Below are 15,706 nucleotides of genomic sequence, written 5' to 3'. Positions count from 1 at the left end.
CTGCTTGCTATGTTAAAGCTGTTAAATGGCGCTGGGTATCATGGTTAGAAATGAAATTCAATATAGTATTGAAACTTTCACCTCATATTCCTCTTTGAACCCATAGCTGTCTGATGTCTTCATGAGATTAATGTGCTGCAGTAAGTCGGCTACCCTGATGGCTGGGTGCAGTTGTCCCGTCTGGTAAGGGGATTCTGTCCCCTCACACAGGTAGCGAGGTACATCTAGAAGACGACTGGATTCTGCTGTAGCACTGTGGTTCTCATCTGCCATTTTTCAGATTCCAGAAGATTAAAAAAAAGACAAAGTTACCTTGTTTAATATATATCTATGCAAATAAGATTTTAAGATCTTATGATCTTTCTGATAATAGGAGGAAGGGAAAGAAATATAGTATAGACCTAGGGCAGCACCCCTATAAAGACAAAGCCTTTTACTTCAGCTCAAGGTAGGAGGTCAGCGTATATTATGTGTATATCAGGAAGACAATACATGCTGTGAGATGTAGAGAGAGATACCTGATCCACTTTTAAAAACTATAAGTGGGAGATTTTGCTGAGTTCTGACTTTTTCTTGTACCTGCAGTCAGAACAGTATAGAGTGGGACCAGAAGATCAAGTTGCCAATTGGAGAGTGTTTTCATTGTTGATTAAATTGAACAAATTCTTTCCCACCCATATCCCAACCTCCCTCTAGGCAACCCATCCCCACAGGGCTGTTCTTCTTGCCCTGTGGCCGTACTATGCCCTTCCACCTCCGGCTTTTTACCACGATACACTCCCAGACTGGGAAACATGAACATTCTACAGAATCAGCCCCTGGGCCCACTACGTCTGCTAGCCAGATTACATGTGTATTTATAGTTGATCTCCATTCCCTTGGTTTATTATTACTGTTGTGTTTTTATTGCTGATACATTTTGACTTTTGTGGCAACTGTATAAATGAAATGGGGGTATGTCTCTGGGGCAAAATATTTAGGTACTTCCTCTGGAATTCTTCCTCGGCCCATCGAGGCTGAGCTACAAAGCACCTGCTTTGTGTTCCCATGGCCTCCTGTTCTCCTACATTCATTTCACTTACAATGTATTTTAATCATTTACTTACTGATCTATTTTCCTCACTAAACTCTCAATACTTAGCATGTAGAGACAGGAGTCATATTTTTCTCTTTATTCTTAGTGCCTGGTGCAAAGCAGTCACTCAATACATATTTCAACGACTCAGTTAGTTAAAAATCCATTAAATCCCTCACGACCCACATTTAAGTATAGGCCCCATCTCAACTGTGTTGTTAGCTTAAAATGAAAAGAAACTCTTAAGTCTCTGTCATAAGAAGGAAGAAAAGAACAAGAACATTTTACCTCTGAAAAATAAATATTATTTTAATGACCACAGTACTAATCATTACAATGAGAAGAAGCATGCTTATAGTTATCACATTTAAACTTACCATGTTAAAAAAAAAAAACAAATGTTTTAAGGGGTGTTACTTAAGAAAACATTACACTGCCATACTCATTAACAGAGGAGAAAATACACTCTTAGGGGAACTTTTGTTTTAATGATAATGCATACTGTAGAGAACGATATTTAGTTAACAGTTAAACATATTTCAAGTGCTGGTACATTTGCCTGTTCTATCACCAACTCTACAAATAGGATATGGCAAAAAATGAATTGTTGTCCCCATGATAAACATTTTTTCTTCCTGGAGAAGGAAAAAAAAAAAAGAACCCCACAATCAGATTTGTATGCTTCTATAATTTAGCTTGATTGCATTTACTTTACTTTCTCTTATTAGGATGAATGCATTTTTTCTTTTTGAATTTACCTCTAAAACTCTACATTGAACTAAAAAAATGAAAAAAACAAAATTCTGCTGGATTCTGTTGTGACCTAAAAACACCCAAATGAATTAATGCTCTTTACTCTGGTTTCCCACCCCTCTACACACAAACATTTGCTAGCAAACATGATTTATGAGAGTTTCCTATTTTTTCTATGAGACAACACTCAACTGATCTATCTTTGCTAAAATATTGTAATCAATACACTGACACAAAGAATATATACATCTCCCCAGTAAAATTAAATTCAGAAGCCACCGATTTGGGCACTACCACAGAATATAAAGCTTAGGATGAGAAGTAAAGAGAATAATGTCAGGGAGGCAAAACGCAATGACCCAAGCTGGAATAAGGTAGTCAGTGCGCTGTGAAGCAGCCCCAGAGCGCACGTTGTACCTGCTGGAGCAGTGGAATATTTACATTTGTAAAAGGCTCAGTGAGAAACACAGAATTCACCCATATTCCAAATCTTACATGATTATCAATATGAAGTAGACAGTGCCTTTTGTTTTGCATTAAGCTTTAATACATTAGTACAATGAGCAGTATTTTTTAAAATAATCACACATGAATTATTATTCTCTATACATTTCTACCTCATTAAATTACCTAATAATGTGACTAGAAGTAAGAGTACATGTACTAATCATTATCCTTATCACACATTTATGAATAACTTCAAATATTTCCTTGATGGAAAGGTTTCCTAGAGTTCTTTGTAATACACTTACCAGTTATAGGGACTTTAACCCAATGAAGCAGTAGAACACAAAAAAACAAAAATATGAATCAATACAAAAATTTCTAACTTCTTTTTAAGTCAGTAAGCAGATATTAATATCAAGCAATATTTGAAGTGACTTCAAAAATTGCTTTATAAATACAAAATCAACTGGATGCAAAACAACTGTAAACATGGTGATTCCAAGAATGATGAAAAAATGCAACTAATCATTTCTAAATCTGGTATGATTAACGAGCTTTTTAGCTTTTAAGAAGAAATATAAAAAACAAAAAACAATCAGCTTGACTTTCAAAGTGAAATAAAATGCACAATGACTGTTTAAATGAACAGATTTTATAACTCTATTGTGTTAACTCTAGCCTTCCTTAAACAAAAATATCCTCTTTCATGGGGAAAATTATTACAATAATCTTTTAAACTTTATACATTATCTCCTTTTCTTTTTACTAAGCTCTGTGGAAAAGGTATGGTAAGAAATATTATATTATTTTACATATGGAGAAGCAAAAACAAAGGTATTTTCATGAGTTCATACTGTGAGTCCACAAGAGGACTGAGACTTAGACCCAATTCTACATGTCCTTGAATATTACTGTAATGAAATTTTAACAGTGAGGTAACTATCTTTTTCCTTGAGTTTTTAGTAACTTAATTGAATTTAACTTATTAGTTTGATGCTGACAGCATTCTACAGCACTCAACAGAAGATGACATTTTCAGAGGCATTTGATGCCTCCCAAAGATCATGATTCCTGCCTCCTTCCTACATGATCAGACCATCCCTTAGGGCAAATTCCCCAGCTCACTTCCCTGCCATTACTGGTGTGGACATCAAAGGGAGAGTGCAATCAGAGACAGATTCTTTTAGAATATATCTTTATATTATAAAATTATAATTTTTAATAATTATTTTAGTGAAAAAGAGGTATATTTTGCTTAACTGAGTTAGCTGTATTGTTCCAACATATTTTAAAAATATAATTAAACATTGAATACATGGATAATAAAAACATGCATAAGCTAATGTTTTATGTTCAAAGAAATTTAAATATAAAACATGAGAACTGGGAACTTTTAAGATACATTTATCTGGCAATTTCTACATTTCTCTGGTTAAATCTTAAATATTAGAAGCAGGGGGGTCAAACTGATAAGACAACTTGTGAACATACGAGCAAGCTGGTCATGAATCATTGGTGTATAATTAGTCAAGGAATAGAGTACAAATCGAAATGAAACTTATTCTATTCTTAAATACCCCATTGGATTAAACATTATTTTAATTTTAGAGCTGAAAAGGTCTTATTCATCACTAGCAATATCAGTTGTCTTGGATGTTATATAGTGGTAAATCTTGGCTTATTCTAAATTTTTTGAAAGATAATGCTTATGTAAGATGCACATAGAATGCAAAACTCCGTATCAATATTGTAGCAACTTTATCTGCATTTATAAATTCTTAACAAAGACAAAACTAAAGCAAATGCACACATTCCTAATGTTTACTTGGAAATGTGTTCTTTAGTTGCTATAAAATTAGGGGGATTTAGAAAATCCCTTTAAATCAGGTAGATTTTTATATATAAACTAATTATTCAGGTAGCACTGGCCCCTGAAATGTGTGCATTTGGGTTCATTCTACTTACTTGCATATATAAACATTAGTTATATATTGGGGGCCCTTATACTTTCACTCCAAATCTAACAGAACCAAAAATGAAAGAGTATGTTGTTTTAAAAAAAGCATACCTTACTAATTTGAAATGCACTAGATCTAATTGTGTTGACCACAGTTGCTCTCTTTGATAAAACCAGGACTATATTTTCGAAATCAAACTGCTTCCTGTGCTGTAAATAATTACTGCGTGGACAAAGCTATAACCCATGCAAGGAGGGGTGATCCATGCAAAAAAAGATGACAAAGAATTAGGGCCTCACCTAACACAGCAGTCGGCACAAGTGGATCATTGGGCACTGTAGGAAAACAAAGCTCATGAAGGAACATATTGCCCTAAAGTTGTATTTTATGCTCTTTTTTTCCTTTAAAATAGATTTATCATTTCTTAAGAAATATATCTATTAAACTTTCTTTGATTACTATAACCTGCAAAGGTAAAATTCTCTTTTTCAAAGCTTGGGTTATCTCAAAATACCAGGAAAGGTACATCTATAATTATATTTCAGTAGTCATTTCAATTTTAAAAGCCAAGAAGATTCAGCATGACATTATAAAGATTATAAAATTAGGGGGGAAAAACATGTATTTTAGATTTATCAAGTGTGAGGTACTTAGAGAAGTAATTATCTTATATTCATTCCAAATAAATATTTTTAGTTAACTTGGGGAAATAGATTTAATCCTTTCTCCAAGTTCATAAGTGTATATTTATAGTTATACTGCTAAATTCAAGCCTCCTAATAAGGTACACAGTCAGTAGTAGGAAAGCTTTGGAAGCAAAAATCCTTTCAAATCCTTAACTGATTAATTTTTAAATCAAGTGATTAGAGAGATGATACATCTATATTTTTTAACAAAACTTACTTTCAACAATAATAAGATTTTATGTTTTTTCTCTATCATTTATCTTATAGTGAAATGAAAATAAAATAGATCAGAAAAGCTCTATCATTATTAAAACTAAATCCAAAATGACTCATTACAACATTTCTAACTAATAATTTGCTATAGATATATATCAGGGAAAATGATGGCCAATAATTACTAATAGTTTTCACCAAGCTGAACATTTCAGAAAAAAATCCCTTTCTGAAAAGCCATAAATGCATACAACCTACAAATACTTTATTTTCTCAATCTTACCATTCCATATGTTTATAATCTACTAACAATACTATCTAACAATACTTCTATTGTTTACTTCTTTCCTTATACATGGGTTTCCCCAACTGAGGTGAACATACCTCTGGGATCTGTGACAAAATGCCTCTGTGTACACAAGGCCAAGGATAAACAAAATTTGCCTTCTTCAAGTACAAATTTTACTTGGGGATTTGAAGAGACAGGTAATTTAACTTAAAGCAATAAAATAAAGACAGTGCTATAGAACAAGATATAAAAATCATAGAAAATTTGAAGATAATAATATTGATCGTGAAGCAGTAAACTACTTCAGAGGAAATATTTTAAAAGACAGTATTTTAAAAGATCTGCCTTCATAGATCAACATGAGGAATTCTTAATATGGATGGGTGAATGGGTGGATTTCACCGTTCTCTGCCAATCCCTCAATTCAAGTAAACTTTTGGACTTCACACCAGATACTTAAGAGTATGTAGATTCCTCTTTCCCCTGGTTAACTTTTTATTACTGAAATTCTCCAGGAGTCTATAGAATAATTAAATAGAATAACCTTCCCATGCCAATAACTCCCAGAAAGAATTATGATATTTCTTATCTCAAAAGGAACTTTATCTTACACAAAGGAAGACTCAAATGGCAAAACAATTATAAATAAGCTTTGACATGAACTAATTTTATGTAGGCAATCAAGTATATTTTAACTTAAAGCAATAACATAAGATTTGGTGAGTGGTATATGGATATGTCTTATAACATTGTAATAAAATTCATACAGTTTGAAGTTAAACTAAATCCAATATCAAGACTGAAAATAAGCCTTCTGATAAACTCCATAATATTCTATATCACTTTTTCTCTTTCCAGCTACTTTTCCCATCTCTCTTTCTTATTTCCCCTCACTATTCAAAAGGTAATGTGTTGAATTCAGAGAGACACTAAAGAACTTTAAAAATCTTTGATTAAAATTTTGATGAAGAACTTACATCTTGGACTAAAATTATGTTGGTCCATGAAGGTGATGGAAAGAGGGTCTTCTGCATGCAGAGTGCTCTGATCAGCGTAACTTCGATCCATAGCATTCACCATGTGCGTCATCTCCTGCCGGGTGTTCCCCAGAGCATCTTTGCGTTTTTTAGCAAGTTTGCTGCCAAGACAAATACCAAAGGGAAACCTTAGTGTGAGGCTTGAAGGAGAGTTGACACCAGCAGTAAATAGTTCAGGGAAGCCCGAGGATAAGAATACAGATTTGGTTTAGAAACTCTAAAAACATGTCATAATTTCAGGAATTAAGTTTGACATCCAAACAATATTTGTTGATTGCTATAAAATTGTTTTGTCATATGGATATTTCAACATTCAAGCTGTCAACCCAAATGTCTCATCACTTCTTGTATTTTATCATTAAAGTAAATTATCATAAAGCATGACTATACTTTATTAGAACAGTAAGTAAATACTTCCTTAGTAGAGTTGCTCAAGGAAAACTTAAGCTAATGCTAAATTTTGGTTTTCCTCCTGGGTGATTAACATGCTTCAGCAACTTTTAGAAGTTCTTCTGGGGGAATAACATGACTACTTTTTCAAGTTTATTTTACTATAGTCATTCAACTAAAATAGATAAAGAAATCCCATTCTTCACTCTTTGTTCTATTGTTTAGTAAAAATGCAACATGTAGAATTAACATATGTAGCAATATATTTATAACATTAATCCAAACCTAACCTAGAAACTTGTAGAATCAACCGCAGCTAGATATAATGCAAATACTCAGGAATATATGGAAAATTATATACTTTATAAGAAAAGTACTTTAAGAAAAGTTTGGAAAATGCTATGCAGAGGTATTATGCAAATGATCATAATACTGAATGACAAACATGGTCAAATCCTAAAAATGTGTTTCAGAACCCCATGGCAGAGTACCAACTACAGAATGGCCTTATGAATGCAGCAAGGCAAATGACACAGGGGATTTGGAAATTAGCAGAGTTAGACTTTTGAGCTACTCAAACACTGATATCTTTATCTTACATACCAAGGATGTGAAATACATTCTGGTTCTTTGTGAATGTTACACATGAAACATGCAATTAAAAACCTATAAAAGGCATATAAAACATTTATCTCACATTAATAAGGCACTCTAAAAAGAAATAAAGAAACTCTAAATGCCTGTAGTAGCCAGATTATGTTTCTAAGTTTATGGCAGCAGTTTACGTTGCTTTGGAAGTATTTTTCAGTTGTTTTAAAAGTAACATTTCTCTGCTGGATTATTAGCTAAGACAAATTCTTCTGATTCTCATGAGTATCTGTACTAGAGTAAATATACTACAAATGCCTAAAAAAAAAAAAAGACTCATTTAGTAGTTGTGTTTGTGTCCAAAGGCTTTTCCTTTAGAAAATTAATCTGATGATTTGAGAGCTACTCAGGTGTAGGATATTTTTCTTCGAGAATTATAGTACTTGGTCTCAGGGGTACATACCCAACAATACCCAATATATTGGCATAGCAGATCTGATACTTAAGTAAGATAGTCATAAACTAGGCTTTAGGGATGGAAATGGCATTAATGTTTTTAGAAATAATAATAATGATAAGGACAATATTATCAATAAGAAAACAATGACAAAACTGTAACAAGAACTACCACCATCACCATCACTACCACTACACCATCACAACCACTGTCACCACCACCATCACTACCACTACACCATCACAACCACTGTCACCACCACCATCACTACCACTACACCATCACAACCACTGTCACCACCACCATCACTACCACTACACCATCACAACCACTGTCACCACCACCATCACTTAGTAGCAATATTTGCTCTATTCACTGAAAGATCTCTTATCTCTTTTATCTAGGTTAGGGGGCAAAAACCCTGTAAAACGCTTACAGGTTTCACACAGGGAATATAAATAGTGCTGCTGCCAGTGATGAGACACCACATGGTAGGGTGGGGACTGCAGAGAACTGGAGAGCAGTTTAGGGGGCAACTTGCCTAAGTGAATATTGGCATTTGATCCCAGAGTTGAGTCTCTCATTTTAAAATTATTTTTAAAGAGAAGACATGATTCTGAATATTTATGTTAAATTTCCTTATTCTTTAAAGTGGTTCTATTTTTTGAAAGAATGTGTGGGGCAAATTACACATCAGCAGGTCATATGTTAGTCTATAGGCTTCACTTTCCAAACTTACCTCTAGGACATTTCCAAACTTACCTATAGGATATTTGTTCTTTGACCTACAATGTTTTTTTACCTCTAGTATCTGGTTAACTTCCATTCTGTCTTGCCTCATCAGGGAGACTTCTCTGACTGAACCCAATACAACCTGTCTCAGGTTAGGTTTCCCTGGTAGGTATTTTTATAGCAACATGTTTTCTGCCTATAATAACACTCATCACATTATTGTGAGTATCCTTTTAATTGTTTTCCCCACTGTATGTTCCATGAAGGGAAGAACCATCTGTATATCCCTAGCACTTAGAGCAGTGTCTGGCATATAGCAAACACTCAATAAATACTTGTTGAATGGATGAATTAGGTCTGGTATATGCTTGGCACTTGTCATTTGTTAACTCAATTAATTCTCAGATCAATGAACTGAAAAAGCCATGAGAATTCTAATTGTATAGATGAGCTCACTCAGGCTCAGACAAGTTAAATAACTTGCCCAAGGTTATTAATCTAATAAGCAGTAAAGAATGACCTGGTTCCAAGGCCTAAGCTCTTATACTATATCCAGTTACTCAATTTTTTTTTTAATTGCCACATTACCAAGTGTACTGTAATATGAAGCACCCACTGCTCTAGGAGTTAAACATTAGTTGTTATAAATTTGAGAATAATATGAATGTAGCACAAATGTTTTGCCATTTTAAAGTTTAAAAAAATAGTTTAAGAAATAACTTCCAATCTTTGTTTCTTGGATAAGAAGAAAGGATGAATTCATTCCTCAAAAAATTTGAGAGATTGAAGTGGATAAAAATAAGACAACTTGAAATTTGGATTAAAAATAATGTAAAAAATTTGAAGATGGATAGTTCAAGGCAAGTGGAAAAGATGTTTAAAGTTTGAGGCTTTACTTTAAAACATAAAATTTAAACATATTTTATGATTGAGGAAAAATAAGAAGTAATGAACTTGTCAAATGCATGACAGGTAGAAGTTTTCATGGCACTGAAGGACTTTTCAGATTCACAAACCTTTGTTAATCGACAAATTATGGGTGAATATATATAACCTTTGTTAATATCTGCTAACTGTATACTATCACCTCAGTTCTTATACCTTAATCCTCACAACAACCCTGTGAGGTAGGCTTTAATTCAGGTTATTACAAAAGAAATAAAAATCAGCATTAGAGTTAAGTGTTTTGATCAAGAACTGACAGTTTACTATGATGATACCAATGAATTTTAGTTCAAAGATCACACCTGGTTTTCTTTTAAGTTTTACTCTATTTTATTTCTAGTTTTATTTTAAAAATGTCTAATTCATAGTAGCTTCGCTACATCTATTTAAGCAACTTTAAAAAATATATGTCTGTGGCATTTTTTCTAATTATGATTGATAATGCCAGTAACTCTAAGTATTACAATGACAGTATCAAAACCTATTACATAGTCTAGAATATAGAAATGCTACATATCAACTAAAAGGGCAATCCCATTCTAACATTATAGATAAGTGGATGGCTAATGGTAAGCTTATTGATGTTCTCATAATTAAACATTTATTGATTCCTGCATGTTTGACTCTTTGTCTCTCTCTGAACAACCAGTATATATAATGTACACTTCAGGACAGTTAAGCAAATCATTTTGCAACTCCTTGAGTTTGACAGATGTGCAAATGACTTCCATTATCAAAGCAGCCAACAGCATAAACTTCTGCAGGTGGATATATGGGTGAGCTATAAAGAGGAAAAGTGCTCCATCATTGTATGAAATGGTACATTTAATTACCTTTGGCTTCATCAAACATGATTTAACAAGGATATTATAATTCATCAAAATAAGCTAGGAGTACTGCTAGTTTATACCTGCTTATTTTAGCAGATTTTAAGAAACCAAATGTTTATAATATTTAAAATGTTGGCAGAATTCCGTTATAGTCATTGAGACTCTTACCAAAATTTTTAGTAAAGCTAGCTTAAATTTACCTAGTGAAATAATATTGTGGGATATATGCCCCCAAAGTACTTAATCACCATCCTTAAGCCTCAAAATTTGGTGGATCAAATACTGATCAAGCAAAGACCAAGAAAACTTTGTTGTATCATTCCTTTGGACTCGATGAATACCCTGGAATTTAAACTGAAAATGATTAGTAAAATAGAGCGGACAATACTCGCCTTCGTCATCCAAAGTAGCATTTCATACCTAAGCATAGGAAGAGCTAAAACTTTGGAGGACAAAAGGAGATATGTGACACCTAGGTGTGTTTTGTGTAGGTTGACAGGTTTTCTGCTTCTTTTTTTGGTCTTGGTTTTACAAAATCATTTTCCTATTTAAGTCATAATAAACAAACTCAAAATTTCTTCTCTAAAAAGAATTTTTTATTTCTTTGTCACTGCAACATTATGCTTTTAGCAGCCCAAAAGGTGTTCTGAAGTTATAACCCATCCTGGATTCCTGGAAATATGGAGAGAGATGTTATCACAGTAAGACCTGACCTGATTCACATTCTGTGAAGACACTTTGAATGTTCTTCTATGAATACATCACTTGGCTCATTTTGTCAAACATAAGTGTTATGTAAAGATAGGTATTAGTGAATTAATTACAAACCCTATCTCTACTTTACCAGATAGTGAAATATCACATTGATAAGGTACAGGTTTGACTTAAGTAAATAAATGATGCTTTAGGCTGTAGACTATGGCTACTTATGGAAAATTGTAAATAAAAATTAAAAGTAGCTGAACATACAGAAATACAATATCCCTTTTTAAAAAGATTAACAAAATAGGTTAATAGGTAAACTTTATAGTTTTAGAGTCCAGGAAAACATATTTTTTGAAATGTCACCAAAATTGCAAACATTCTGTTTTTTGGTTTGGGTTTTATTTATTTATTTTTTTGAAAAGGGATACTGCATCTTTAACACATGTAAAGTCATATATCACCCATTTTCTACTTACAGGTAGTAGGAGTAAGAATAGTAGCTCCTCCTGGCAAGCAAATCACAGACAGTGGAAAAAGAGAAGCAATGGTGAATGAAAAGCGTGACTCTGTCACATTCAATAAAGCAGAAAAATGTGCGTTAAAAAATAAAATAAAATAAAATAAAATTCATGTTTTTTTGGTTTGTATTTCAATTTGCTCATGCATTGGTTAGATATCTTTTGCCATGCAATTAAACAGATACGCAATAGAAAATAAAATATAAAATACATAATTTGGAAAAAATAACATGCTGACTTTTTTATAGCCAAAAAAATTGAAAAATTAAATGGATTGTGTATTTTCAACATGCAGTTAAGCGTAATATCATCCATTACCATCTAAATGTCATGACAGATGGAACAGCTGTGTATAGAACTTCTACACTAAATTGACTATTTCTTTTTGATACAAAACATAAAGATCTATTAGGTTAATATAGAATATATGCAGAATGACACCTAAATTTCTATAAATAAGTCATTATATGTTATTAATACACAGGTACATACATATATTATGTGAATATACATATGCACCATACACTATATATGCACAAAGATATTTCTACAGTAGATGCATGTGACCATGATATCACACACAAACATTTACTGTACTGAAGCATAATTTCAAATTTATGTTTGGAATTATTAATGTATTCATGCTGCAAATTTAAAATAATACATAACCAATGAAAAAATGGCATACATTTGGAAATAATTCAACAGTGATTAAATTAAAATGACATTGCGTTTTGAAAGATGCAATATCCCTTTTCTTAGCCTAAAAACTTACTTTATATATACCCTTAGCTGTAGAATTTTACTAAATTAAATTCCAAACCATTTCTTTATACAACAACCAAAAATACACAGATTTTTTTTTTCAACATGAGAAATATACCTACATATACTATTCCCAGTGAGGGATAAAGTCTTGAGAAACTTAACAATTTCCCACAAAAATAAAGAACCTAAGGGGCTAAAATAATTTGCTTTTCCATTATTTTTATTATAAATTTTTGTATTAGTATATAATGTAGGGAAACTACATTATATACTAAAATTGTTAACTTTGATACTAACCAATACTGTTATGTATCTATGCTTTTGTGTATGTATAATAAACATATTTGTGATTGTCATACACAATATATGTGTGACACACTACATACAACTAAAAGTCATTACAAAGTTTCTTAGGTAAGTAAGGGATTCTTAGTTATATTATACACTAGAAGGTAATATATCTAAACATGTAACTTCATCTATCTATAAAATTGCAACTTTTCTAGTCCTAGAGGTAGTGATGAGGAAGAGAAACAAAAGCCCTAGCATACTTTCTAGTAGAAGACAATCAATTAAAGCATAATTATAAAAACTCAAACATTAAACATTTTAATAGAAAGGCTCATTTATCCAACCATTTAAAATATGAACCAGAAAAAGAATTTGATGCATTAGGCAATTTTAGAGAGCTGTCAGAGCATTTTACCCACACAAAAAAAATCATGCTTAGAGATTGTTTTGGTGTACTTTAGAAAATTTATGTTTCAAGTTTTTGGTTATTTTTAAAACAGACGGCCACAGATAAGAAAGGCTACAATAATAAGTGTTTTCAAATAATTAACCAATAAAATCAGTAAGTTTAACCCAATTCTAACTGAGTGAAGACATAACCAGAGGCCATTTTTATGTTTTCATATCCAATCTGAAGTGGCTGAGATAATTTTAACTCTAAAGCAAAGTTTAATTAACTCTCTAAACTGTTTAGTTTAACTCTCCAAATATAAATTTAAACTAAATAGAAACATAAGATCTGAAAGTTATATTCAAAGATTTTATTGATCTTGATTGGCAAATTTGTGTTAGTAAAATACTTAAATCTTCCTGTCTCAAATATGATGTATTTTCCAACCACAGAGGTAGACAGCAGCAAAAAGAGAAAGCACTATTGGGGAAAGCACGTATGTAGCTAATTTAACACAAAACACTACAATGCATACCTAATGTTTCTAATGCAGATGTGTCTTCTCCAACATATATATCTCCAGGGGATAATTGTAAAGAGGCAATACATTAAAATAAACTCTCATGGAATCATTAAACATGTAGTATGAGTCTTATCTATATTATTAATGATTTATTTTGAGTACAAAATAACAATCAAAATAGTACATTATATGATTTAATATAATGTAAGCAACATCTTTTATTATATTCAATATAATTAATGAATGACAAACACTTCTTCTGTACACCAAAGTATTTTAGGACTATACTCTGTAAAGATTTGTTTTTAAATCCTTCCAAATTTTAATATTATTTAAAACATACGATTGGAAAGATTGGAGAGTTGTATTAATTTCTAAAACAATGCCTTACATATAATGACACTTTATGGAATAGGAAAAAGTTCAAGTTATAAAAACTGTATTTGAAATGTTTTCTGGTAGAAGTATACCTTAATCTCCCAAATAGAATTCAATTTAAATTCCTGTAGGTCTTAATATCTTCATATAATTCCAGAAGATGGCGATATTGGTTGATATAGTATAAAAGACTAATGCTCAATTTAAAAAAATTGACTCTTCATATTAAAGTGCTAAAATATTTAGTCAGTGAATATTAATATACAATTTTGTAAAATAACACCCATATTCTTCTTATCTTATTTGTAGCCAACATTTAGAAAAACAGAGTAAGAGTATAAAATAATTCATAGACCATAACCCAAGTATCATAGTAAACTCTTATTTTGCCATTCGCAATACATAATGCTTCAAAACATAAGATACGTTAATAACTCAAGCGTTTGAGGAATTTAAATTCATACATTAATTTCAAGGTTAAATTGACAAAAAGTATATTTTATATCCAAAATTAAACTGTAAATAACCAATAAGAATTTATTTACAAAGCATAAGAAACAGACCCAGATGCTGGCAATGTTGTTAAAATTCAATTCTTGTTGTGTGTTCTAATTTAAAATCACTCAGGGAAACAAAAAAGTGCTTCAAAACTCGTGACAGTGACATATGGTGAGTGGGAGGGACAGAACAAGATCAGGTCTTACCTCTTCTTTACAATTAATATGACAACCAGGAGCAGAAGGACGAACACCAAAATCCCAGCACTGATTCCTGCTATTTTCACCACTCTGTCTGTCTGCTTGGCTGGGTCTGGAATCACTTCTGGTTCTTCTGTTGCTGCTGCTAAATGAATCAGAAAAATAAGTTACTGAAAGCAGCTAACTATCACAGAAAGGAAAATTATTCCCAGCTAAAGCTTACCACAAAAAGACAACTTATTTTATTTGAATAAAGATAACCTGAAAATATAAATACAGTAGCATGCTAAACTCCAGCATGAGAGACTTATGGTAAAGGGAAACTTTTGAAGGGAGATTTTGTTAACATAAAAAAATAAAAACTTAGAAATAACTATCAAAGGGAATGGTGAACTGTTTTTCTCCAAGTATCCTTAAAAGTAAGAACACAGGATTTTTAGCAAATAGTACAGTGGAAAGAGACAGGGTCAAATTTAGAGATTCATTCTTTTATCACTTCATTCAATAATCACTTCTCCACTAAAATGCAAGGTGGTGTGCTTGGGCCTTTAAAGCAGTGTCAACGGCATTTGTCTGGGACACAAAGGGTTAGGTTAAATAAATGCCTAGTCTAAGTGCTGGAGGTGTGAGTTTATGATGTGGTAAAAAAGATTTGAAATAAACAGTTAGTTTGGAGGAAGACAAGAATAAGCAAAGGAAAACAGAGTCATTAAGGAATATTTCACATTCTCTTAACAAATAAAAGCCAGGTAATAAACTTGGGAAACAGAACTTTGAGAAGACGAAATTTTTTTTTTTTAATTCTTTGTAATCGCCTCACTTTCTTTCTTTCTCAAAGCCACCACCATCCTCCACATACATACACAATTAATATTATAAATCCTACTCAATTTACAAGATCCAGTAACCCTTGGAATACATCTCCCTTTTACCTCATTTGCCTTGAAAACTGGCAAGGAAAGCATTATTATCTACATTTTACAGATTAAAAAACCGGAGGCTTAGAGATATAGGACAGATTAGAAATTGCTCAA

General features: G+C 32.1%; 1 protein-coding gene across 4 annotated transcripts in view; it reads right to left on the bottom strand.

The window, feature by feature from the left end:
- Positions 1–15,706, bottom strand: part of PTPRK (protein tyrosine phosphatase receptor type K) — a 584,222-nt gene that overhangs the window by 28,099 nt on the left and 540,417 nt on the right. Inside the window, exons 14-17 of one of the 4 annotated variants that reach the window (XM_060115422.1) lie at positions 14,679–14,817; positions 6,399–6,559; positions 4,533–4,568; positions 82–266 (exon numbers count right to left, since the gene is read on the bottom strand). In XM_060115422.1, coding sequence (XP_059971405.1) covers positions 82–266; positions 4,533–4,568; positions 6,399–6,559; positions 14,679–14,817 — 521 coding nt within the window. The remainder of the gene's footprint in view (positions 1–81; positions 267–4,532; positions 4,569–6,398; positions 6,560–14,678; positions 14,818–15,706) is intronic. The other 3 variants (XM_060115423.1, XM_060115424.1, XM_060115425.1) reach the window with 3 other exon arrangements.

Source organism: Mesoplodon densirostris, chromosome 12 (genome assembly GCF_025265405.1).
Source record: "Mesoplodon densirostris isolate mMesDen1 chromosome 12, mMesDen1 primary haplotype, whole genome shotgun sequence".
NCBI lineage: Eukaryota > Metazoa > Chordata > Mammalia > Artiodactyla > Ziphiidae > Mesoplodon > Mesoplodon densirostris.
This window is presented reverse-complemented; position numbering and strand designations above follow the sequence as displayed.